This window comes from Larimichthys crocea, chromosome XV (assembly GCF_000972845.2).
Source record: "Larimichthys crocea isolate SSNF chromosome XV, L_crocea_2.0, whole genome shotgun sequence".
In the NCBI taxonomy this organism is placed as follows: domain Eukaryota; kingdom Metazoa; phylum Chordata; class Actinopteri; family Sciaenidae; genus Larimichthys; species Larimichthys crocea.
Window position 1 is genome coordinate 4,526,934 of NC_040025.1, and position 26,921 is coordinate 4,553,854.

General features: G+C 41.9%; 1 protein-coding gene across 7 annotated transcripts in view; it reads left to right on the plus strand.

Annotated features, from left to right (window-relative positions):
- The first annotated feature begins 2,446 nt into the window (after positions 1-2,446).
- Positions 2,447-26,921, plus strand: part of tns2a (tensin 2a) — a 49,300-nt gene continuing 24,825 nt past the window's right edge. For 2 of the 7 annotated variants that reach the window (XM_027288910.1, XM_027288911.1), the window contains exons 1-3: positions 2,457-3,341; positions 19,686-19,791; positions 20,659-20,696. In XM_027288910.1, coding sequence (XP_027144711.1) covers positions 3,213-3,341; positions 19,686-19,791; positions 20,659-20,696 — 273 coding nt within the window. In that variant the 5' untranslated portion in view covers positions 2,457-3,212. Of the gene's footprint in view, positions 3,342-10,575; positions 10,728-19,685; positions 19,792-20,658; positions 20,697-26,921 lie in introns of those variants that run through there. The other 5 variants (XM_027288914.1, XM_027288908.1, XM_027288907.1 and 2 more) reach the window with 5 other exon arrangements.

A 26,921-nucleotide genomic window follows, 5' to 3' on the forward strand; every position in this document is an offset into this window, starting at 1 on the left:
AACAATATGGTTTTATGACTTTCTAAAACAGTTGGACCCAAATATTACTCAAACAGTAGGAAAAAGTGTATTTGTTTAAAACTAGTATTTTAAGCAGCAGGACGGTGTTACAGTGTTCGGAACGTGGGCCTAACCCTAACCGATAAAACCAAGCCTGAGTTTAACTTCCCTCTTCTACGTCCTTCTTAATTGATTTTAGGGTTAATGACATTTATTGCCAGTCATTAATCGTTGACCCTAATAGCAATAACTGCCTGGTATTACTATAATAATTTCTGTTGTAAGTATGGTGATTTTTGTTTGTTCATTTGTTTTGTTTGTGCTTGTTTTAATTGCAGGGTTTTCTTAGGTAATATCCAGTTCTTGTATTATATTTCCTTATTTTAGTCTCTGTTCTGTGTTTCTGCACTCAAAAATAATAATAATCATCCTTATGTCCTTACATCTACGGCACAAAGGAATAAGACATATCAGGCTTCGGATACACAGACAATACTTAATCAATAATCAATGAATTGTTGATTTTGGTCTCTGTGAGATTTGTTGACGCTTGGAGAAATATCGTTTCAATGCTTCTCTGCTTAATGTTATTTCTTAACACTAGGGGGCAGACAAACTCCAAAACAAACCCAGAAAAACACAGCTCTTATCCACCATCAAGTGTCTGCATGTGACATTGCAATAGTCGTCCTGTCATTTCAATCACACAGCTCTGCCTGATGCTCGTTGAGATGTGAGTTAAACCAGTGCACACACAACTTTGGCATAGATCCTCAGTCTACTGTGCTACTTTAACACAAAACACTGAAGTTATGGTGCAGCTTCAGACTGGCCCACAAAAAAAAACAAAAAAAAGAACAGATGTGTGGACAAAAATGGGGCCAAATAGAGGGTGAGAGTGGGTTGTCTCGCACGAGGGGACGATAAATGTGCGCACAAAGCCACTGAAGATGATGGAAGTCATCAACTTGAGATGTGAAAATAGAAAGACTGTTACAGACTGTAGCATCATCCCTGACATCACCACAACTGGGTCTGTTTCTGTGCTCCTTTGTTTCTTTAGCATTTGTTTCTTCGGATTACAGTCACTTCTCTTTCTCTCTGCTTCTCCATATTTGGACTTGGTCTATCTTGTCTTTCTCAAGTCTTCTCTAAGATGTTATCCTTTCTCCCTCTCTCTTTAACTCCCCATCGAAAACTCCATCTACCAGAAATCTGTCATTAATCTTCACTGATCCAGACAAAAAGATTTCTGCCAAGACTCCTAACAAGTGCCAAGTATGCTGCAACGGAAGGTGGCCACATCTTTGCCAAACAAAGACTGCTTTTAGCTTCTTTTAGCATACCATATTTTATCAGATTAAATTAGCATCTTTCTTTTAAACTTTGAAATTAAAAATAGATGAGAGCTCCGTCTGCAAACTCCCTCCTGTCTCCCCCCAATGTATTCCAGATACAAAAGTAGGATTTTGGCAGGGCCCAGGCGTTGATTAGAAGGAGTTAATTTCATGGCATGTAAAAGCAGGAGGGGGGCTTGTTGTAAACGCCGTCTGCAGCCTGAGCTCATGTCTGAGACCTTGCCTGAAAAACATACATAGAAAGGAGGGGTCGAAGTGAAGCAAAAGGAGGGGTTGGGGTTGACTAGAAGGGGGCCCTAAGAGGAACAGGAGTGGGGGCGTTGTAGGGGGGATGGATGTATGGTAGGTTTGGGTATAGGAAGGGAGGAAAGGAAGGACACCTGGACGGCTTGTCTGGGGCAAAATGCCTACAACAACAAGACCGAGCCTGACCACTGGTTTCTGTCTGAAGAGAGAAAAGGGAGACGAGTGAGACACAGAAAGAAAGACAAGAAGAAAACAAACGAGAATAAAGGGGGAATGTAGAGAGTAAATACAAAGAAGGGGTTGGATTTTGGAGGCGCATCAAGAATTTGCCTTTTAAGGGGTACAGTCTCACTCTTCTCTTCCAAGCTTTGTGAGCTCTTGCGTAGCAGCCAAAACACTCCAGGGAGAAGAAATAAACAACAGCAAAGACGCCGCAAGGAAAAGACACATGAGCAGTGCTAATATCTTTCACATTATAACAATATTAAAAATGGCAGGGCCTTGTTGTGCATGACATTCCCTTCATTATTGAGGCAGAAATCATCACAACAATGACAAGGATGCATCTGACATTCCTTCATACAACTCCTCACATCCTTTTGTTAAATGTTAGGTATGGATTCTGTGGTGAAAGAGACCTTGTTTCACGATTGCAACAAGCAGGCTATTGCGTTGTAAACAAAGGGACGGCTTCATTCCAGCGAAGGCTCAGTCCACTCTGAATCACCAGTTTGCCCAGCATCCTAACAGCTGCCATCACTGTTTGGTTTTCTTGGTTGTTTTTCAGACAATACCAACCATGTGCTGCCCGAGCTAAGGAGAGACTGCCTGTATCTGGGAGCAGGAAACTGCCGAGGAGGAGAGGTGGGTGGGGGTGAGAACAGAGAGGTAATTGTATGTAAGAGTGAGGCAACCCTTAGCGGAGGGGTAGAAGCAGGAGGAAAGCGAGAAAGGAGGAAGGGAGAGATTGGGATGGTAGACCTGGAAAAGAAAAGAAAAGAAAAGAAGAAAAGCAATAAAAGGAGGGAAAAGGGTGAAGACTGACAGAAGAAATAAAGGATCTTCACAGGATGGGAAGATAAATCCTTAAGCATGACAATGGAGTCAAGGGTCATGTGTGTGAGTCCAGGGAATGGGGATGTAGTGAGGGTGATCGACTGAAGGAAAGAAAAACAAAGACAAAGCTAAGTTGGGAACTTCAGTTTGTTACTGTGTGTGAGACAAAGAAATGTAGCGAGAGGGGGGCGGAGGCAGAAAAAACTTGGGAGTCCACATGTGACTGCAGCTGAGTTTGGAGAGAGAGGTGTTTTCAGTGTGTATAGAAAGCAGGGTGGGGGGAGGTGGGGGGGCAGCGAGAGCAGCATGCAGAGCCTATGCTTCCCTCTGTCCCTGTAGCAGGGCTGAACGAGAGCCAGGAAAAGGGGAAGGGCCACCCTCTCCTCCTCTCCAGCTGACAAAAACAGCTGCCCAGGAGCTCGAGCTGGAGCCCGTTTAGAGGACAGAGAGGAAGAGAGGAGGAGGAGGGAGGACAGAAGGAGAGAAAAGGGAGAGAAAGAAAGAGGAGGAGGAGGAGGAACAAGTCCCAGAGTCCAGGACCCATCTACCTATATGGGTTGCGTCCTGAGTACGGACTGGTGTGGGGAGGAAGAGGTCCAACCGGTGCCGGTGGTCAGAAATCCGTCCCTGAAGAACAGGAGCCTGGAGAGGAGCGAGAGTGGCAGGATGAGGCTGACAAAGGTCAGTGTGCAAGCAGTGTTCACATGAGTGTGTGTGATGAAATTACAGATAAAGTGTTCACTGTGACTGGGTGTGCAAATGTTGATATGAGCATCCTTGAGGTAGGGGGTCTGTGTTTGTAGTGGATGTATTGCACAGTAATCGAGCAACCTTTTGACTTAATTATCCACAGAAATGCACAATGATCATCTATCATGTTCAAACATTTGACCAGTTTTGATATTATAGGAGCCCTTTGTTTGTCTGGAGTCTTCCAAATGAACAGTTTCAGTAGCTTTAAAGTTTATTTATACAGTGGCAAATAATAACAGAAGTTATCTTATGACGTATAGAGCAGGTCTAGACCACACCCTATTTAACGTGACCCAACAATTCTAACCATGAGGAGCCACTTGGCGACAGTGGCAAGGAAAAACTACCTAAACTTGCCACCTTTACACATAAAAGTATGTTTAGAGGTGTACTACTGCATATGTGAAAATGTTTTATGAAGCCATTTGTGGCTCTGGATGGTGGTGTGTAGCGTCAAATAGAACAAACAAACAAATTGCCTCATGTGATGTCACTCGAGTCTGTGTTGGTCAGGGTTGAAAACCACAAGTTTGCAAGCAAAAACAATCTGGGTGTGTGGAGCTAGAAATCAGTGGCTAGCAGCTTGAGGTCGGACCCAAAGCTCCAACTGAACCGTTGGTGGTTGGGATGCATTGTGGGTAATGCAGGTGCCAGGTTTTGACAAAGAATGCCTATTTATAATTAGCATTGAATAATAAATACACATACTGTTGAGTAATGATGCAGTTCTGTTGCCTCAATTTTGAATTGTCCATCATGAATGTTCAATCAGTGGAGTACTCTTGATGTATTGAAGTCTATCCAATGGCGTATAATAATTGTTTTTGTAACCATAAATTGGAAGAAAAACATGTTATTTTACTTCAGATCTCTGAGAATACATGTTTGTGGAGTCCGCGGTGCATTTATTCTAGAGATCTGTAATTTCAATCCTAACCCCACTAGAGCCTGACTGATGTACTGGTTGGTTGATTTTATTGGTCGATATCTGCCTATCATTATATCAGTATCAGCATATATGTTGATATGACATATAAAAAGATGCATCAGGTATTTTAGATCTATTACTATGTTCTGTTTGTGTTGTATTTTATTTCTAATTAATACATTCCCAGTGAGCTTTACCGTTCAGAACGCTGTTTCGTTTTGTTTACACATTTTGGAAGTTTATTGTTGAACTGTAAAATATTCTGCCTTCATTTAGATATAAATATTATTGGGCAGTTTTTTACTCTTAATATAAGTATCAGCCCCCAAAATACATCTGCATTTGAGGAGGCATACAACATATTATTGTGTTATGAATATTTTGAATCATGTAATTCAAGCAAAGTGATGCTTTGCATTTTTACGAGACAAACATTAAGAATTAAGACTCAGTGGTTAATTCAGCAGCTGGCTGCCCTGTTTCAAAGCGAGGTCAAAGGTCAAAGGTCACATGAAGAACATGTGATGTGTGATAGAAAAGTGCCAGCAAAGAACTACACATCCCAACCTTCTTTCATTTGAGAATGTGTCTTGACTTGCAGGTGATCTGAGGTCTGAAGGAGAGAATGTTTCAGTGTTTGAGAGTGTGTGTGTGTGTGTGTGTATGTGTGTGTGTGTCCTTGATTTTTAAGGATGATGTGGATGACGATGGCATCTCCAAGCTGAGGTCACATCTGTGCAGACACAATGGAACTGTTGTGATGGCCTCAGCACTGCTGGAGAATTACCATTATGTGACAATACAGAGTCAGGCAGGCTGGGTGCTGGAGTGATGTGATATCAAGAGAGAACTTGACCTCTGTCCACCGGTGTACATTACATACAGACTTGAGTATTTATGGCTTTTATTTTTTGTCCAGATGTGTAAATTATCTAAGTTTTCCTAAATGTGCATGCATACCGACTTCCATCTGCGCTTGTGTTGTGTGTGTGTGTGTATGCAAGCTTGGTTGCACCACAGTCCCAGTGGCTCCATATCACATGTTGAGCAGTGTGGGAATGTTGAGCCCTCTGGACAACGTCATCCAGCAGTGACTGACCCCTCTACAGGGGTGTGGGAACCAGTTAAATCCCACTGATTATCCTAAAGAAGGAGATGTTGTCCCATTGATTTATTTGTGGTCTTTTTTTTCCATAAACTTGTTTTTTCACTTGTTTCATTATGTAATCATGGGTATTTTCCATGGACATGCAGATGACAATAAGTGCAAGAAGATGCAACTATTAGAAAGAATCTGACCAGAATGTGGCAATATACTGGCAAACGCCCAGTCAGACTGATGCCAAGTACTTACTGGAAACACTTAGCGATAGAAATTTATGTTTCACGTGCAGCTCTCATTGTGATTACATAATTTGCTGATGTCAGAAACATGGGAAAGGATGTTTTATTACAGTTCTTTTCATCATTTGACTTTTTCATTGGCTCTTCCTCATGAAACAATATATCATTTTGTAATATTTTTTTTACAGAATATCATGTGGTATATATACTGTACTGTTTATTCACTTATTGGACCGAAGTTTCACAGTTTGCAGGGTGTGTTTGAAACAAAGTTATGTTGTGATTTTGTGTCACTAATGGTTTTTGTGATTATTGGTGTTATTTTAAAAAATGTTGTTAGATTATCCATATTCATCTTTCACAATATAATTGAATATTTACATACAACACATATTAGCCAAATGTACTCACTCAAAATACACCTTACCGTCTCACCTTACCGTCTTCTTGCACAGTTGTTGATGGAGAGTAGCTGAGCATCAACAAACAACCTCCTATAAATGGATCCTTGAAATAAACATGTGGTTCTCTTTTTAAAATAAAGAGGAAAAATTGATGTTAATGTAAGTGATGCAGAATTCATGTGGGACAAATCAAAGTAGGCGAGCCTCGGACAGAAGCAATGAAACCACCACCTCCAGGTCATTTCCTTGTTAAAAATCGTCTATTGTGATCACAAACAGACCACACTGGCGTCAAAAGTTAATATCTTGGCAGGCATCATAATACACTTGTATTTAAATCACCTACATGCACGGCCAAGGGTTCAAATCTGAGAGTCATTAACTGAATCACGTGGCAGTTAGACTTTAATATGAAACTTATTTTCTCACAGCCTCCTTTGCCATGGAATGGCAGCAATGTTTTGAGCCACGCTAGCAGCATGGCCCAAAAGATAGAAACATAAGCCTGTCTGTGCACTGCTTTAGTCCAGACTCAAATACCAAATATGACTATTGGATGGATTTCTATTTAATTCAGCAGATAACATGTTGTCCACAGACATGTTGTCCTAATGACTTTAGTGATCCCTGAATTTTCCTCAAGTGCAACCAAAATACATTTTGAGTCTGACATATATTGCTTGGATTGTTTGGAAATTTGGTACAAACATTCATGTTCCCCTCAGGATTCATTGTAATAACTTTGGTGCAAATTTAGTGAATGTTACATACTAATGTTAATACACTGAACTATGGTTAAAGTAGTATAATACTTGCAAAACATTCAGAATACTAGCACTGTCGTTGTAAGCATAGTATTAGAATACTGACATTAGCATTTTGCTCAAAGCACCACTGTGGTAAGCTGGTTATAGCCTCATAAAACAGCAAGCATGGCTGTAAACTCATAACATTTAAAAGGATCTATTAGCAGAAGTATACTTTATTGGTGTATAATCACCTATAATAAGAGTCACTGTGTTTATGTTACCTTAGAACGAGTCTTTTATATCTACAGAGTGAGTGGGTCCTCTTATAACATGTCCACCATGTTGAACTGCCATGTTTCTACAGTAGCCCTGGGTGGACAAACCAAAAACTGGCTCTACATAAGACCTTTTGCAAGTTTCACATTCACAGTAGTTAATCTTCCACGCTCGGAAGAGTAGGGTGAGGCAAGGGGTATTCAGGTGGTTGTAATCTTAAACTTCTCTGCTGATGTCACCAATCACACTAGACCTTTAAGTTCAGGGGTAATGTGCCGATATCCTTCTCTGTAACAAAATTAAGATTTGTTTGTAACTTCCAGTGTTATGGTTTCTACGATTACCAAGCCAGCTGGTGCTTAACTTTTAATAATACAAGTAATCTACCAAAAGTTCTATTCTTTTAACTTGCTGTTTGGATAAAAAGTTACAGTTGTAGTTCTGCTTGTAGTTCTGCTCCTCCTATGTGTGCGTTTCTGATGCTAGAAATACATAGAGTGCTGGCATTGTGACAGTGGTTTTATATGTATTTGTCTAGCATCCCTGTAATTTCTCATGAGCAACAAAGTTTAGATTGGCCATGTCAAATACAGAGGCCTTGAGCCACAAGCATTCACTACAAACACACACCCAACACAGGAAGGAACACTGACCGGTTGGGTTAAATATAGACCCCCCCACGACATCCAGAATAGAATAAAAAATAGAAGTACTTCACACACTCCCTTGTGTCAGAAAAAAAAGGTGGATTCCTATGTAAACGCCAAACTCAGGGGGTGGCTGTTGTGGACTAGATTCCTGCGGCTTGATCTGTCCCAAACTCGGAGCAGGATTTGAGAAATGCTTGTTGTTGTGTAAAGCGGGCACACAGATGAAAGCTGATCGAGGGGAAAGGGAAAGACATAAACCATTTCCTGCCTTAGTCAGTCTGCAAAACCCTCCCCAACAAAAAACAAAACAAAACAAAAGACAGCACCACCCTTTAAAGAAACACCTCACAGCAAAATATGTACAAACTATTTTCATTTCTTCCACTCAAAAATGTGGAGCTTGACGCTTGTCCAAGTTTCGTAAAATGTCTTTGGGTCTGAGCGGTGTGGGCTGACAGAAAAGATTTTATCGAATTCATCGGCATGATAAACGTGAACACGTGCTCATTTTTTGTCACTATAGCATCTCCGTGTCTCACACAGTCTTCCCACTGCTTTCTCACTCTTTCACTCCTTCAACAGCTGCACCTTATCAGTCTTTGGCATGGCGCTGTCTTACACAATCCTTCGTCAAGCTGCCCCTTTTCAAGCCTCCTCCTCCTCCCCTCATTTCCTCTTGGCCAGGGTTCCCACTTTGTGCACCCCTTGCTCATTTACCTCCAAGCATGATCCAAGTTTTTGCATTTCCTCAAGATTCTAAATTCTCTCTTTTAGACAGACTAGACAAAAAACCTGGCATCCTGGCAAAATTTCATGAAGTGTTTACTCAAACACCTCACATCATGGCGTCAACTGTGGGAGAAAATTTGATTCAAGGTTCAGGATTTGTCATTTTCTCAAATCAACACCTAAAATTATTACTTCATCGCCCTCTTTTCCCCATCCCCATCTTTCTTCCAACATGACCCTCCCCCCACTTTACTCCCCGACTCAACCCCTCATTCCAATCCCAAGCACCAGCTTCCTGTCTCTCATAGTCCCTCAGTATTTTCTTAGTCCCCCCACCTCCACCCCCAGGGCCCCTCCTATTACCTATTTCACCTTACTACTATGTTCTCTGCTTTTAAATGCATCCCCCTCCTCTTCAACTCTATACCTACTCCCCTCACCCTGCCACAATCCAAAAGAAAGGGAGCCCCAAAAATTCCCCAAACAATTTAACTCCCCAAGACCCCCCAGTCTATCACTTCTGTTTTTTTTTATATCATGAGCCGGAAATTCTTGGGTCATGAGCAGAAGGAACGGACCACATTACTGCACGTGTTGCTTTTTGTAGGGATTACTGCATCGTCATGACTCACAGTCACATTCTACTCTGATTGGTAGGGGATATACTGTACAGCCTCCATACCTGCATGTGAATTGAACACATATGGAAGTGACTAAAAGACCGAAGCAAGCAGACAGAAATAATGCCCTGTGTATTAAGGAGTCAGGACTGGGGAATATCATGGGCTAATAATTTAAGGCAGGCATCTCAAAAGGAATGCACCTTTTCGCATATGTGGGTATACAGTGAGTATCACAACCAGAAGCATGTGCAGAAAGAATTACAGATTTAAATCAGCGTGTATGACACAAGAAACGCTTTGCTTTTGGTTTTTAATGAATCAGCTCAGACTTCTGTCTGGTTTTTGTCTCTGAAAGATGCCAAGATGCTTCAAGTTTTCAGTCTGATTTCAAACACAAATAAAGTTCTACCTCTCATGGTGCATTTCTGTCATTTCACCACTAGGTGCTGCTACTTACATACTACTCACTACTCAGCAGCAGCGTCGGTGCAGGTGTAAATCAAGGCACATCTCTGTCTGTGTGTTTTGGGGGGTGTATTGTGAGAGTAGATAAGAAGTTGTGAAGAGTGATTCCCAATCAGAGTACCCCTGCAGGATCCAGAAAGAATCAGGAAAGATTGTGGAGTAGGTCAGGTTGATCTGAACAACATGTGTGTTAAGGGTTAAAATAGGATGAATTCAAATTGGTGGGATATTGATCTTTAATATATTTATTGCCACAATTACCCTTAATTAAGACCAGAGAAGCTAAGCTCTACGACTCTAAGTACAGCAACACCGACTGAACCCACTGAGTAAAAGAAAAGAGGTAACAACTTTTGGTTTGCATACTTAATAATATTTATAACACCCAGTTTTGAATCACTTCAAGTGAACACATGATGAAGAGGTACTTGTGCGGTGGTAGTACACGTCTCACACAGGACTACTTTTGAGTTCATGTGCTACTTGTTGACATAAACATGTGTGTTACACATAATGATGGTGGCGTATAGGAGGAGGCCCAGAGCCACCTTGTGTACACGGGGGCCCGTAATTACAACACCTCAATATGTGTGTGTGAGAGCTACAGAGCTCCATGTTTGTTTACATGTTGAGATTTCTGAAAATTTGGGGCCCTCTAAATACTTCGTTCATGACCTCGACTTTTTCACACCCTGTTCCACCTAAAATACCATCAACTTGACCTTTGACATAATTTTGTGAAAGATAGCTTTAATTACTGTAAATTATTTAAGTGATTATAATGTTGAACATCATGAATCCATTTAATATTACTGTACCGGAGTCATAAACATTATGATATCTCAGTCCCACCAGAGCTTTTTCTATGAATATTATAAGTATTTATTTCAACCAATCCACATCGACTATCCTTACGCTCCCCTCCGGAAACCGACCAATCAGGGTGGGGAATTCCAGTAATAGTACTCCACACATGCTTTTTAGCTGCGTGTAGCTCCACCCAGCAGCCCCACAGTACAGAGAGGGTGGACCAGAGTAAAGAAAACAAGTTATCTCAGTTACAGGCCGTGTTATTGATGGCCTTCCTGAGAATGAGGGGCAGCTTTTAAAGCACAGGGGATGATGATTAGCGGGAAAATGAACAAGGTAAGATCATTCAAGTCTGTTAACAGAGTCTGCCTGTGTTTGAATCGGTTCAGTCATTTGATAGTCAGTATTTGCAGACTGTGTGAGGGGATTTTAGATTTTGCATGTATGATCAGATGCGCATGTGTTGGCTGCGCAGTTGCGCACACTGTGATTTTCTCATACACGCCATAACTTTAAAAGAAGTCAACTTACACACACTTGTTTTTGGATTTGGCACACTATAGAGAAAAATATGTCCATGCGGCTCAGTGTGAGATATAATATGATAGATAATATGTCCTTAACGACAGCATAGTTACATAATATTATTCTACTGTATACAGCATATTTACATAATGATGTTTTGGCATCAGTCGTGAGAAATAGACTTTCATGTTCTCTGAGAACTTTCCCGATGCGTCGCACTTTATTAAACTGACATAAAATCCTCTGAATTGGGTCATATGATGCATTAAGCAGCCCCCCACCCCACCGACTCCACTGTTACTGCGTCAGCGCCACTCAGTTACTGTTCATGTCGCAGTCATGTAAGTGTAATTGGAGGTAGAAAACTTACATATAACTTAAAGTGTTAAAGTATTTGTAATGTTTTGACTTGTTAGGTATGAGTTATTAATCTGTGTGGTGCTGATAATTCCTTTATATTTATATAGTTTATTTCAAACACAAAAACACTCAAGAAAAGTTTTGTATCAGATGTACCACAATAGATAATTTCCATCTGTTGTCCCTAAGGTGTGTGTACAATACATATAAAGCAATGTAAGAATGATAATTCCACACAACATTCATAAATACACCTGTACAACAGATGAAAAGAAGCGTGTCCTCCTGCTTGTCAGTATTATTTCCAGCTGCTCTCAGGATGAGAGCTGGAGAGGTGATATGAATCAGCTGCCAGTCTCTCTAACTCATTACTCATGAGTTGTGTGATTTTTGTTGTGCGATTAGATTCATTTACCATCTGATGCAACATTAAATATGCACTTTGGTGAAAGATTAGTGCCTCGTTAGAGGAAAAGTAGGCTTAAATTACATAAGAGCCACAGCAGTTCCAGCCTTGTCAGATTTGTGATGACAAGCTACAGTTGAGTGGTTGCGTGCGTGTGTGCGTGCGTGTGTGTGTGTGTGTGTGTGTGTGTGTGTGTGTACTGTACAGTTTTCCCAAGGGTTCATTAAGAGTAAAAGTTAAAAGGATTCTGTGATCCAAAATCATGTGTGCATGATCGCACGCACACGTGCTTGGTGTCCACACATGGTAATACACAGTAGGTGTGTGCATGTTTGCATGTCAACACTTATTAATGACTGGGTCACACATGTGCCAATTAGTGTTGTCAGTTCCCATCCTGCTTTGCAACATGAGGAAAGCAGTTACGGATTAAAGCGAGATAACATTGTCCAGCCTCTCCGACCTTTCCCGTCCTGATAACAGGGTGGTCATTAGCAGTTTGTCTCCTACTGTATGTGAACCGTAGCTAATGCAGATAAGCAGCATGGATTCTGATCAGATTGGGAAAAGGGGCTTGTGATTAAAACTCGACTTTCTAAGAAAACCTGGGCAGGAAGTTCAAATACGTAATGCTCCCCCTTAACAACAAACGCTGGTGCTTTTGAGCAAGGCACTGAGACCCTGGAGATGCTCGATAACCAGCAGCACAGTACAGTTGTTGTACTCAGGGTACAGTAGGTATTCTATATTTGCAATTATTGGGTGTAACTGAGAGGTTTGATGGTCCAGAAAGGGTCCAACGATGGCTGTGTTTACTTGGGACACCCCCTGTTCACAGCCGAGCCAAGAGGCCGTAACAGAGGCTGGTTCACATTCCCTTGTGCCAGATGCAGTTACACTGAGTTCACCTCTACAGTAGCAGCTATTCACTCTCACCTGGAAAGCCGTTCGGTATTAAAACCCAGTGGATGCAAATGATTATTTGTATCTACGCAGAAGCAGTGTGGAACTGATCAGACCTGGTCCTCACTAACTCGCTGAATCATCACTTAATCATCACCCTTGGATGATGTCATCCACTTCACAGGCAACTTCACAGTACGTGGGTAACATTCTGAGGTAAAACAGATGGTGCATTTTGCCAGTAAATATCAACAACTGCAGTACGGGGTTGTTGGCTGAGCTGCAGGGGCAATAAGACCACTCTGTGTGTGTAAGCAGCAAGAGTCCTACTGAACGGAAGTGTATCATGTCGGCACGCTGACCTCACCTCAGGAACAGGCAGTCTCTGTTCCCTCCACTGCCTGTCCCACCCTTTGGACACAAGCGTGCACGCTCATATACAAATTGAATTGACACACACATTTATTAACACACGCAGGCCTCGATCGCCAACAAATGATGCAGGAACCCAGGCACCGGCCCATGTGAGGTAGTCTCAATGGAGGGTGGGATTTAAGTACACAGGAAATCACAAACACACTGCTGAATGACTGTGCGTGTGTTGTATAAAGCACACTGTAATAAACAGCCATTACAAAATTAACAATTCAGGGTCTTGTCCATTTCTGATTTAACTTTTCCTGTCGCTGAGGAGACTCAAACTGAGGGTCAGGTCCATAGAAAGTAGCTCTTACTGCAGTAGAGTGTGCAATCACACCTTTTGCACACCAGATGTGATTTTTTTTTTCTTCTGGCAAACAGTTCACCTCTATTTATTATAGAGCTGAAATCATTTTTTGATTAATTGAGTAGATCAACTGACAGAAAATTAACCAGCTGACTTTGATGATTAATCATGAAGTAATTTTTAAGCAAAAATGTCAATCAGTGGTTGTAGTGTTTCTTTGTCTTACTGTATGTGATAGTCTACTAAATATAGTTTAAAGGTCCCATATTTTACACATATTTTTTGGTGTTTTATTTGAAGTTGTGATATCCACAAGATATATATACCAGAAATCATCTCAATGTAGTTTTATTTATTTTTTCTTACTGTGGCTAACTTAACAAGAACAGGATGTTTAGTGTAGTTTTGTCTTATTAATAAATGAGTCTCTCTTCATGGGTTGACTGTTCCCTGAGTGACACACACTGGGAGCACAGCTGAAGACAGTGACTGTACAGTTGTGACATCACAACCTTACAGAAGTCCTGATTTCTCATTTAAAGTGTGCTTTTCTCTGTGTTTTGATACTTTTGAGTATTTATACAGCCCATAGACCAGCTTAATAACCTATGACATATTTCATGAAGATGTTGATAGATTTTTACAGTTACCTGTTACAGGTGTTACAAAGAGAGAGTATTTCATATTTGAAAGCAGTCTTATAAAGCCTTTTTCTTGTTTCCACAGGTGTGAATTCTTAAGTGTCCTTAAGTGATGTCACTTGAGTCAGTGTCAGTGTCTTAGGACTGAGAGTCTGAAAAGCAGTAGTCAACAAGAAGTGAGCTGACCAGACCTCTGTAGCTGGCTCCTCGTCTTTGGTTTAGCATAACAGACCCAAAACAGTTGAATGAATCAAATCAAAATACATCATGGGTAATTTAGGTGGCAGGTTCTGACAAAGAAGAAGAATGCATGCAATAAAAAAGACGTGATAAGGATACACAGGACGCTGCTTCAGCCAATCAACACCTACGTACGTGTGTGTGTGTGTGTGTGTGTGTGTGTTTGTTATAGCCCTCAGTGAGAGAGCTAACCTTTCCTGTGATAAAATGTGAAAGTCTTTGCTTTCACGCACTTTGGTTTGGTGGATAAGGTGCCGGATGCAAACTATATCAAATAAATGATAGGCCTGAATAATGATAATCTAAAGACAATCATTGAGAGTGGCGATCACAGATGCTGTTCTACTGACGAAATCAGTAAGAAGAGTTTCTCCTCAAGAGAACCTTCAACACATGCCCTCACTGACCATCTGCAGCTGAAGCTGAGGTCACTGTGTCCAGTCCTGTAGTCAGTAATGTGCCACTCCTACACAATGCACATCATTGTCCAAATATCAAGACTATTTTTAGAGAGGAACAAGAGGGAAGGAGTTTCCAGTGAATGTGTGTGTATTTGTTTTTACATTTGAATTAATCACTGCCTCCGTGTGTGTGTGTGTGTGTGTGTGTGTGTGTGTGCGTGTACATCTCTTGTATATGTGTCCGGCCCCTCCCTCATTCAATCCAGCTACTGTTCTGTGACGGCTGGCAGACGTGCAGAGAGGAAGGGGAGGGATTTTTTCGGTTAGAAAGCATCTCTTTGACTCCAGAAACCTCTGGTTCCGTTTTCTGCCAGGAGGCTAAAAATATTAGAAAAAGGACTTTCTTGTGCGTAGCAGATGTTGTAGGGGAGGTGGGGTCTGTTCTGGCACACCAGGTTGGGGACGGGGACGGGGATGGGGGGGACCGGGGGGGACACAGGGACTGGAAGAGGAAAGGGGAAGGCTGTCTGTTTCCACTGACTGTCTGCAGGGATACAAGTCAGCACGTGAGTGTTTGTGTGTGTAGAGTTCTTCTTCCTGAGGTAGCTTTTTATAACTTGTGTCACTTCTGTAGAAATGCAGGCAGGTCCCAGCTGGTGGAGGCTGTGTAGCTCTCATGTACTGTATGCTTGTGAGGGTTTGTCCTTCACTGTTTGTCAGTGATGATCTAGTTTGGTTGTTTGCCTCCTCTGTTTTTCAGCTCTTCTCTCTCAGACAGCAGAAATGATCTAACCAGTAACAGTTACTTTATTAGCTCAGAGGACCAAATAACACATGTTTTACCAGATGTTTTTTATCCATTACAGCAGTGACAGTAATTACTATCCTGGGGACCGGTCTCAGCACCACAGGTTGTTTTTAGTGCTCATACACTCAGACTCTACCAGTTGTTTTCTGCTTCCTCTGTTGTAATTCTCCTCGAAGTTGTAAACCTCCTTCACTGTGGTTTCCTTTGCTGGACTCCCAAGTTGAGCAGAGTTTTTCAAGAGATTTGAACCCAGTTTGCACTGTTTGCTTTTCTTAATTGAGTTGATCGTATATTAGTTTCCCCATAATACAGGACCAGGACCAAAGTATTGTATCTATACGAGACTTTCTTTCTAACCATAATAGCATATATTAGTGTTTACGTTACTTAAGAGCTCAAATTCATAGTTTTCCATATTTTGTTGTTTTTATGACACAATCTGGTTTAAATGATGCTGAAATAACGAAGAAAGGGCTAGAGTTGATATATTGTCATTGAAAAGGTAAATTATATTGGTAATCTGTGAATTTTTGAAATAAAAAAATAATCCGTGTGACTGAAAAATCACAATATCGGTCAGTCTACAGAAAGAACATTGAGCTTAAAGGACCCGTGTGTAGGGTTTAGTGGCATCTACTGGTATAGGCTGCAACCCCTTCACTTCACCCTCCTGTTCCAAGTGTGAAAGAAAACTAGATGGGGCCTTTAACAGCCACCATAGTTTCACTTTCGCGCTAAGAAGGAGAGAATGAGGTGAGGGGGTTGCAATCAGAATCAGAATACCCTGTTAGGTGTCACTAAATCCTACAAACTGGACCTTAACTCAGGTCAAATAGTTAGGTCATGAAAGGATTTAGTTTGGTAACATTGTGACATCATTCTTTGAAAGATAAGGCCAAGTGGCTAGCTTAGCTGGCTGACACAACATTACCCAAACGAACAAAAGTCAACCACACAAACAGCTAGCACATTTATTATAATATGTGGGTTAGTTAGGTCAGCTATCTGAACAGCTACCTGCTTATTTTATCATTGGCTCCAAAGACAAGAAGCTACTGTCGGGTCTTTTGTGTTTCTTTAGCTAGCTTTTTTTGACCATGCTAACACTGTATCAGCTCATTGTGGGGGCTGCAAAGACAAGAAGCTACTGTATCAGCTCATTGTGGGTCAGTGATGCGCGAGTCCATGTTTGATCGACCTGCACCGACCGACGTTTTAAACTAACTCACCTGAACTCGGGCCGCAGCAAATAATTGTGAAATATTGTACCCAACCCGCTTTCTGACCCGCATTTTAAAGTAGTCTATACTCTTGATTATCTTCGTCGTGTCATCGGGCTACATAAAACTGGCATTATATTCATTATATTCATTTAAAAGTAGCCTATTAAAATGCAGTTTCTTTGCGTCAGTTATTCAGCCAATAAAGTCTGTGTATATCACTACTACTGTGTATTTCACTACTATTTGTCTACTACATAAATTACAAAACTTTACTCAGCATCTTTATTTCAAACAACCGGACCGACCGCGACCCGAATATTATTAAAAATATAGTTTGGTGACTCGTGACCGCAGGCACGGGCACCCACTCAATTTGGATCAACCCGCGCATCACTGTTGTGGGTATAGTTTGTGAAAAATGGTGACAGGTCTGGTTTGAACACAATAATTTGAGCCAGAGCAATAATAGGTAATCTGCCAGTCTTGTCTATACTCGACCATACAGATTAAATAATTACAGCTGACTGTCATTCCAAGTCCATTTGGTAACTGTTCTGGAGCGTTTGACCATGTCACATGATCAGCAGATGTCCAGGCTGTCCTGGGGTTGTGTTGAAATCTCCATTTTCGAAGCACTTTAAAGACTTTTCATTAGACTAAATGGACCTTGAATTGAGATTTGGTAAACTACTGTTTCCAAGTTTAAGGATGGAGTGTCTTCATACGGCATACTTTCTCTGGACACATGCAGAGATCAAACCTGCAACCTTTTGGAAAATCAGGCATCACTCTAACCACAAACTTACATGTCACACTGGATTGGATGCAGAAAAGCAGTTTCCTAAATATAACAACAAACTGTTTTCAACATTTCACTTTATTGGATAGAAAGTAGAGAGGTGACAGGAAATGAGAGGAGAAAATTAAAACAGGGATGGCATGCAACAAAAATCCCCAGCTGGACACAAACCGGCAACTTGCGGTGGTCATGGTCAGTGCCTTAACCCCAATGCCAAGGCGCTGCAGCACTGCGACTGTTGTCAGTTGCATGAAAGTGCAGAAAACTCACCATCCAGTCCCCTCAAATGAACCAGAGGGTAGCCGCTTATATTTGTGTCAATCCATACGAGACCTCATACAGCATTCAGTAGCAGCTGTGTATCACTGTCTGACCATGATTGCCTGTGGTTGGACTATATAGCGGTCTTAATTGTGTCTGAAACAGGAAGAATGCTGCCAACCTCTCCTCCATGTGTTTATCTCTGAGCCCACATCGCCACTGCGGCTTAGCCGACAGTCAACTGGTTGCTTTTTTTAAACTTACCGTGGGCCCCGTGTGTATACAGTCATGCATGCTTATACACACACACATACACTTGGCAAGATTATTGCACAAGTGAGAATGAGGGCATAGGATAGACATAAAAACACACATGAGAAGTTTCTAAGAAGAAGTCAGTGTTTGTGCCTGCCAAGGACATTGATCAGTAGGATAAATGTCAAGGCAGAGCAGGAGAAGGTGGACATGGCGTAAGGAAGGAGACCCTAATCAGGGATTTATGAAGACAGGATCAAGATAAGATAAGATAAGATAAGCTTTAATGAAGTCTGTGTGGATTTTAGTTTGTTACTGTGAGAAAAGTAGAAACTACTGTAGAATGGGCCGAGTCGAGTCAAAGAGAAATTAATGAAAATACCAATACGATTTCCAAAAGTAATGACTACGCAGTTCTAGAGAGGAACGTCAATCTCCAGACCACACCATGTTACATAACAGACATCATCCCACCACCAGCCCCTGAGCCACCCACCCGGTCCACCTCCACCATGCTGTGGTCATAGTACACTTGTACTGGAGCAGGCCAGCAGCCGCTGAACACTATTGGCAGAGGGTGATGCCAGGCAGGCAGCTGTCCAAACACAGTCCAGTCCCTAGAACAGAGTCGGAGCAGCAGTATGATGGAAAAAAGTGTGCAAACAGCCTTCTTTCTTTGTTACCAAGGAGGAAAAGCACACATGGAGGAAACAAAAAAGCCTTTATGTGCATGTATCAGTTTAATTATGCAAAGCTTTGGAAATGTGTAGCCTTAGCAGCTTTCTTACATATCTGTTTTGTCATGGCGATGACGTTGATTGTGTGTTTGCGTAATATTTGCCCTCAGATGAGTGACAGGATTTCTGCAAGTTTCGCGTGCTGCCTCTCAGTACATACTATTTGTTCACAGCATGCGCAATGTCGCTGTGTCCGCCTTGTTTTCCAACCCCCTACATTATGTATCCATGCATGAAAACATGCTTAGCAATCCCCACACTTAGCCCGCGGTTCTTAGTGTTCTCATGTTCAAAGCCTCCAGAGAGTCACGTCAGGCCCAGTCATCAACGGATCTGATCCCATGTTGGGAAACAAAGAGGGAATGGGCGGGAATGGCTACCACACACACACACACACACACACACACACACACACACACACACACGCACATGCTAACACACATTTTGACATGAGAAAGAAAAGTGGTAGAATTCTTTTACTTTTCTCCCCGCTCTTAAGGAATTAGCCCAACACAAACCTTTATACACACATTCGAACACACACACAGACTCAGGATTATAGTGGGGTCTGGGCAGGAACCACAAGGATTATTACTGGAAGACAGTTACACAACCAGAACAGAAGTTCAAGAGCCAAAGGGAGAAGAGAATAGATGTAACCATACAGTCACACATTCACACAAGTTAAAGCTGACAGTTTTGAGCTCCTGTCATTGTTACGGCCCCCTAACTCACATGCCATTACCTCGTTTTTTTCACAGTTTGCCTGGAGAAGTCAGTTTGTTTGCGCATCTTGTTCTCATCCTGGGAGGTAGAAGTGTATAGAGGGCCAACAGACAACATTTAACATCTGACAACTCCTGGATGAAGGTCCAAACAAGGATTCTTGCACTGTGTCTGAGAGTAGGCAGATCCACCGATTGCCTCTTCTGGTCCTGTATCAGGTTTCTTCTAACTGTGAATCTCACTTTTGTTTGTGTGTGTGTGTTTGTGTGTGTGTACGTGTAGGGGGGGAAGGGAGAGCCCCACATCTTCAAGGAAAAGACCTTCAAGAAGAAGCGCCAGTGCAGTGTGTGTCGTCAGAACGTCGACAACGTCGGCTCCTTCTGCAGAGGTAAATGTTGCAAACACGGTCATGTATGCATGACTAAGTGACTCTGAAGGACGAAGACAAACATGGTAGACAATGTCATGATGGGAGCAGGATGTAGGATGTGTCACATGAATGAATTGGGGTGGCACACAGCAGCCCTGTCACATGGCGCTGTGTCATTTGACCCCTGTAGCACACAGTGGACGTGCCATTCTGACAAAAGAAGTACTGAAGGTACTGCTGCCAAATCTGGGGAGAGATTGTGACAGAATAACTCCTTTTCTTGAGTGTTATCAGACATCGACACAAAGTAGGACAGCTGGATAATTATGCTGATGCTGGTGATTTGACACGTGGCATAATTTCAGTGTGTGTTCACCTTTAGGATATAAAACAGATTAAATACAGCAGGACGATATCGAACTTGATCTGCAATAAAATCAAATGGAGATCACGGTTGCATGGATAAATAAATCCTCTCTATTTTAAAGATTAATTGATTCAACATTTTGGTCTAAAATGTCTTAAAATACAAAAAAAGTCCAGTTTGTCATTCTCAAAGATGATGTCTTTAAATGTCTTATTTTGTCAGTCCAAAGATATTCAGTTTATTGTGATAGAAAACAGAGGAAAGCAGGACATCTCCATATTTTGAGGGGCTGAAAGCAGCAACCTTTGCATGAATACTGACTGTACTGTGGTATGAAAACTGTTATTTTATGAGACATTATCCTACTGTGAAAATGTCATACCTTTGCAACCCTACGACTGACTGACCATTGCAGCTCTGCATGTTCATATAAATAACCGGACAGTGCAGCTAGGACAATACTCATGTTCCCTTCTTGTTTTCTTTCCTCACTCTTTCCCTGCTCTCATTCTCCTTAGTATGCAAGACAGCCACCCACAGGAAGTGCGAGGCCAAGGTAAGGATCCACCCCACACTCCAAATAAAAGAGGAATCATTCATAATACAGTCATGGACAGCACTGAAAGTGAAACTAGTTGTTTTTTTACTCAGCTCTAGAGCGGAAAAAACACCTTCAGTACCCACTGTGCAGACTTTTTCCATTTGTGTTTCCACCGACTATAAAGGTGATTTTCTGTGTGTGCACTTTTTCTATTTGCACATAAAAATGTGGCTAGAAACGCCCTAAAATATTATAAAGCTTGGCTGGGCTGAGGGAATCAAACACAGGCCACTAAGGCAAGGGGGCATGTTCTCCACCAGGTGGGTCACCAGGCTGGAAATTTTTAAATCATGACGTACATGAAGTGTTTGGCACTCAATCTTCTGCATCAGAGCTGTGTGGAACCATGAGGAAAAAAAATGATGTTAATATTTTCTACATGGTTTTCCACCGTTTTAGCTTTGACTTGCAGAATTATGTCATCTCGTCTTACTCATGCCTTCTCCCTTGTTCAATGGCACTGAGATTTTCCTTCACCAACTCATTTACCCATAACAAAATTGAATAGAATGGCACATTAAATCGCATTTTGTTGTGTGTAACCATGTCAGACTGCAGAAGTGAGGAGACATTTATTGTTATCTGTGAATATAGATCATATATCATCATTGTTTGACTTTCCAGTGAGGCTGTCAGTCTAGATCATTATCGTAAGGTTGTGGTAGAGTACATAACATATGCATGCCATTAAATTAACTTATTATTTAGTAAATCAATCTGCATTGATCACTGTAGCAATACAAAATATCTGAAGTCAACAGTGTGAACATAACCTGCTCTGTGCAGTCATCACCAGCCACCACCATGACCCCACAAATTGAAGGTTAAACCCAGATTATGACCCACCCTGACCCACTCTGACTATTGATGTCACTGCACTGGAGTTGCTTATCTGAATTGTTTGTTAGATTGTTATGCCTGTGAGGTGTGAAAAGACTCATGACAGTGGCTATATGAAGGCAGAAGTCTCGAGATCTCTGCTCATATGAAGGCAGCTCGGTTGCATTTCTCTGAGAGAGCTGCGAGCACCGCTCAAGCCCCACTCTGCTGCCTCTGTGAAAGGGTCATTGATGGAGGAATGGTATAATGAATAGACAGAGGGATGCAGAGGGGGAGAATGCCAGCCATGGCCAAAGTGACGAAGAGGGGGTCGAAGGCTGAAGCTGAGGCTGGGAGCCTTTTTGGCAGACGAGCAGGAGCAGAAGAGAGGAAGCCAAGGGCGAAGGCATGTGGCAAAGACAAGCCTCAGTCCTCAAGTGTGGCTCCATCCTCTTGTCTTTTATCTGAGGAGAGGAGAGCCCCGAGGATGAGTTCAGAGATGAAAGGATGGCTTTGAAACAGCACACGCGGTAGAAAAGTCAAATCAGGCTTTTCAGTGCAACTTATCAGGGTTGTTTTTTATCGTTGAGTTCAGCTGTTTTTTACTTGTAGAATATGTTTCATATAAATCAAAGTAGATCATTCTTTTTATCTGTAACATAGCATGCTCCTAATTAGTGCTGTAGACCACCTAAAGTGAAATAAAGTCACAATCCAGAGACAAGATCAAGACTTTGAGGAGTTAATATCAAGACCAATCCAGAGCAGACCAAGACTGAGACCAAGAAGCTAATATGTAGCTAATATTTGCCAAATGTCTTTGGGTGAGGCCTGGTCCCAGACATCTTTGGGGTTAAGCAAGTCAAGTTTTATAACAGAAGATAACAAAGACTTAATAATAACAAAACCTTCAAATTAAAAATGAGTCATGTCATTGGTTGCATCTGAAGCAGGGAGTTTTACAGCCAGTCACAGATATGATGAACAAATAAATCAGACAGTGCGCAGGCAGTTCAGTGATATCCCTTTAATTGTGTTCTTGACCAGTCTGGACCGCATCTTCTTTGTCTGAAACTGAGACGTAAATAATAAATAAGTAAAATTCGGTTGATTCCGAGACGAGAGCAAAACCTTCAAATAGTGGTCTTGAGGCCGATCTCGAGGACTAAGATACTGCCTACAGTGTAGGACATACTGTCTTCTGTATGTTTAACATTTTGGAAAATACACTCATTGGCTTTCTCGCTGTGGAGATCAATACTACTCATGTCTGTTTAGCATAGACTGGAAAACAGGGGAGCTCGTGTAAAAAGGAAAGCAAAGATCTAACTCAGTACGCTTTAGAGGTGCTGATGGGCATATTTTGTTACCTTTGGACAGAGGATAGCTGTTTCCTCTTGTTTTCCAGTTTGTAAGATAAGCTAACCGGCTGCTGCCTGTAGCCTCATATTGGTCTTACACAAGAGTAGTATCCATCTTCCCTTCTAACTCTTGGCAATTCCCTTATTTCTAAAAGAAAGAAAAAAAGTTGAATTACTGAAAGGCTACAATGGTGTTAGAACATCTCATTTTTCAAATCGTTATCTCTTGAGAGTAGATTGTGAAACAGCAAGATGACAGGAGAAGGGGATTTCTTGTTGTTCCACAGAAGTGCTGGATAAACTTAACTCAATGTTAAGATTACAGACAGGAGCGTTTTGTTGTTTGGTAGCTTTGCTGTAAATGTCTGATGTGCTATTGTTGACTGCTTGTTAAACAGCGATATCCATCACTGTTGCTCAGGAAGGGTGAGGTCGGATAAGGCAGGGCGTGGGGGGGGGCTGTCTGTTGTGTTCATCTCAGTTATCTAACCTTGTAGGAGGAAATCTGAGGCAGGATGAAGCCGGGATGGTATCAATTTGTAATAGTGTGAATTATAAAATTAAGCTGCTTTATAGAGCTTAATAACAGATCTCTGCTGTCCGCCTGCTTGGCTGATTAACTTCAGCCTTCCTCCTGTGCAGAGCTGTTCTAAACAGCTGTTCTTACCTGTGTTTTTGGTCTCTTGCGTGTGTATTGATCAACCACCTCTACCCTCCCCCATGAGCATATTTGCTGTGTTTGTGTGCGCTCACACATCTGGATGTCTGTGAGTCATCTGTAAGCCATCCTGGTCTCACCAGGCTTCTATTTACGTCTTCAACCCGCCTGGCATTGCCGTAAGCTCGGTGACAAATCATCTCATTAACACACCGTCCAGTATCCAATCGGTGCGTCAGCGCCAGTTCTCTGGAAAACCTCACACAGTTCTTAAACATCCTCAAGAGAACAATGGTGGTCATAGGTAGTCTTTTGTTTTGGTTGTCTCCTCGTCCAAAAGAGCTCAACAGCCTCCAGCTGACTCATGTCTATTCTATTAAGATACTCTCTCTCGCACACACACAAGCAGAAGTCCACAAACTGTTTCAGTTTGCCATGTTCTTCCTCCTTATCTTTGATCCCAAGTGGAACATTTAGTCCACAGGGAACTGGAGAAGGGGGGTGACTATGGGGCCCCGGGGCAAAGAGATGGAGGGGAGGTTGGAAGGTTCGTCGGAGGAGTAAGAGGGGGGGTTGTAAAGGAACAGTGGGAGGAGGAAGGATTAAAATTAGTGAAATGCAGCCCGTGACGAGTGAGTGAGCCTGTCCACCTAATTAGGCAAGAGGAGGCATTTCCGCTGGTCAGGGGGGAAAAAAATTCAATGACTGTTTGACTGCTCAGCTCAGACTGAGTGACACAACCCCCACTGATGTGGAATAACACAGGAGGGTTCATGAGTGACTGTATGGCAGATGTACTGTAGATGTACAGAGGAACAAGACTGATATGAAACACTTGGACTCTTACTGGTAGACTGACTCATTCAGTGACTGGCAGAGTACTCTGTTTTTGTTTTTTCACACTAAATAAAGACAGACTTTTATTTTGTATTATACAGAGTCAGTTGAAGATAGACAGGGGTTAACACACAGCAAAAGGGTGAAGCTGAACCTGTCTGCTGAGGCAAGGACCCAACCTACATGGGGTGCACCGTCTACCTCACATTGAATGTGTTTTTGACAGAAAGCTGACACCAAATAGATTTTGAGAAGATTCTTTTGTTTGTTCAACATTATTTATGGTGTCTACTGAACAGCTTAAGGAAAATTTGATTAAAACTTTTAGCTAACATTTGTTAAGAAATTACATTAGACTTGGCATCAACCAATAATAGACAGACATTCAGAAATTGATATATTGATATCAGATTGATTTCTTATACAAGCATGAAGCATTATAGAAGCATGAAGCATGAAGAGTTCAGGAGTTTAACTAAGTTATTCTGACATTTTTGTTCACCCGCTGTCTGAAAGAGACATCCCACTGCTAATTTTTCAAACACTAATAATGATACAGAGTGATTTCTTGTTCAGACACTGTGATTTATGTGTGTTGTGAGTAAAATCATGGTTGTTGTGATTCATAAATTGCAGTCTATCCATGGTGTTATCTGTACAGGGTGTAATACTTTTTCATTTTATTCATTTCATATAACCTGAAATCCATAAACAAATGGACTACAACTATTAGGAAGTGATACGAACTGTATGATCAAAGTTAATAACCATCAGACAAGTTTCCAATTTCTGAACTGAAGGCAGTTATGAATAGATATTTAAATTGTTTTTTTCAAAATTCCTAATTAAATTGCTTCCCTGGTTTTCTGACTCCTGTCTACTAGATAGAGGTAAGCTACGAAATCACAAAGGTCTGAGAGGCACAGACCGATGAGCAGACTAATAAACTTAAACTTTAATGCTGTCAAGTTCATAGCGCTGACTGCAGAAACAGTTGACTGATAAGCAGTCCTACAGATGGTGTATGTTGGCAGTGTACACATCTGTGTATTGCAGTAATTACAATCCCTGCTTCCCCCCTCTCTGTGTATCAGAGTTCCTCCCTTGTCTCGTGTCCTTGATCCAATGAACATGTCAGAATACATTTTACATGAGACCAAACTGTGAACTTTGTGTACCGCCTGCTTCTTTTTACAAGAAGAGGATGTACAATCAAGTAGATATAGATAAGCAGAAGTGGGATGGGGAGGGGGTGCGGGAATGAGAGGAAGGGCAACATAACCCTCCTCATGTTTCTCCAACGTGAAAGCCTTTCATCAGGACAGTTGTGGTTAGAGTTCCAGCCTGTCTTTCTTTTTAGTAAAGAAAATGCATTCTAGATGAAAGAGTGGAAGAGATACAGCAGAGGAAACGTCTGTAAACTACTTGTTCTTTCTCTGACTCTGTTTAAACCGTGTTCTTTCTTTACTGGAGCATGTTTTCCTCATGGCCGTGGTACATACTGTACATTTCTTTTTTTTCGCCTGGCTAACAGAAAACGGAACAAAGGAAGTGATCAGGACGTGGAATGATGGAGTAACGGCTGAAAAAGTGTACCACAGTCCGTGTTTTCCCAACCATGCAGCTCAACATCACAGCTGACCCAACATCCCCCTCACCCCACAGACTTCCTGTTACTTCCTATAGGAACATGTCACTCACTGTTGTTAAAACATACACGGCTTAGTTTGCGCCGTTTATCAGCGGCAAGGCCGTGAGACTGACAGCGTGGCCAAAAACAGATGTTTAGATACCTCAATGTTCATTCAAACAGTTAAATGCGAGCAGCTTTATAGCAGTAGGTGATGGAAATCATCAGGGAACTGTAGTTTGGGGCGGAGGGGGGGTCTCAGTGACATCAATAGTCAGTAATCTCTGGTTAAAGTTTTGTGGCCTTGAGCCCAGGCCTCTGGTTTCCCTCCTGCAAGCCCTGCACTTCACTAAATTCTGATGAAGCCGGTGAGTCATTCAGGATAACAGGATCCAAATGTATCGTTTTAACATTACAGGGACTCTGGCTGTCTCTCCTGACTAAAGGAGTCGCCACTTTATCACAGACAGCTCTGGTAATTGCCAAGATAGGCTGGTTATGTTTTGAGTTCAAGCTGAGTGTGTGTGTGTGTGTGTGTGTGTGTGTGTGTGTGTGTGCGTGTGCGTGTGCGTGTGTGTTTGTGTGTGTGCAGCGAACATGGGCTGAGCAAAGGACTGAACAAGTGAGTGAGGGATGTTGATGAGAGTTAAAACCATAAGCATGACAGCTAAGTTAGCCAAACTGGGACTCTGCCAGTCTGCAGTGTGTGTGCGTGGGTGTGTTTTTGTACCAGCAGGAGCATAAGCCTCACTAATTGGTCAGTGGGTGTGTGCTGAACCTAACAGGAAGAGACTATTTGGATATTTGTATTACCAGTCATCTAAAATATTGATATCCACCCTTGCTTTAGCACAAGTCACAGATTTTAGTGATAT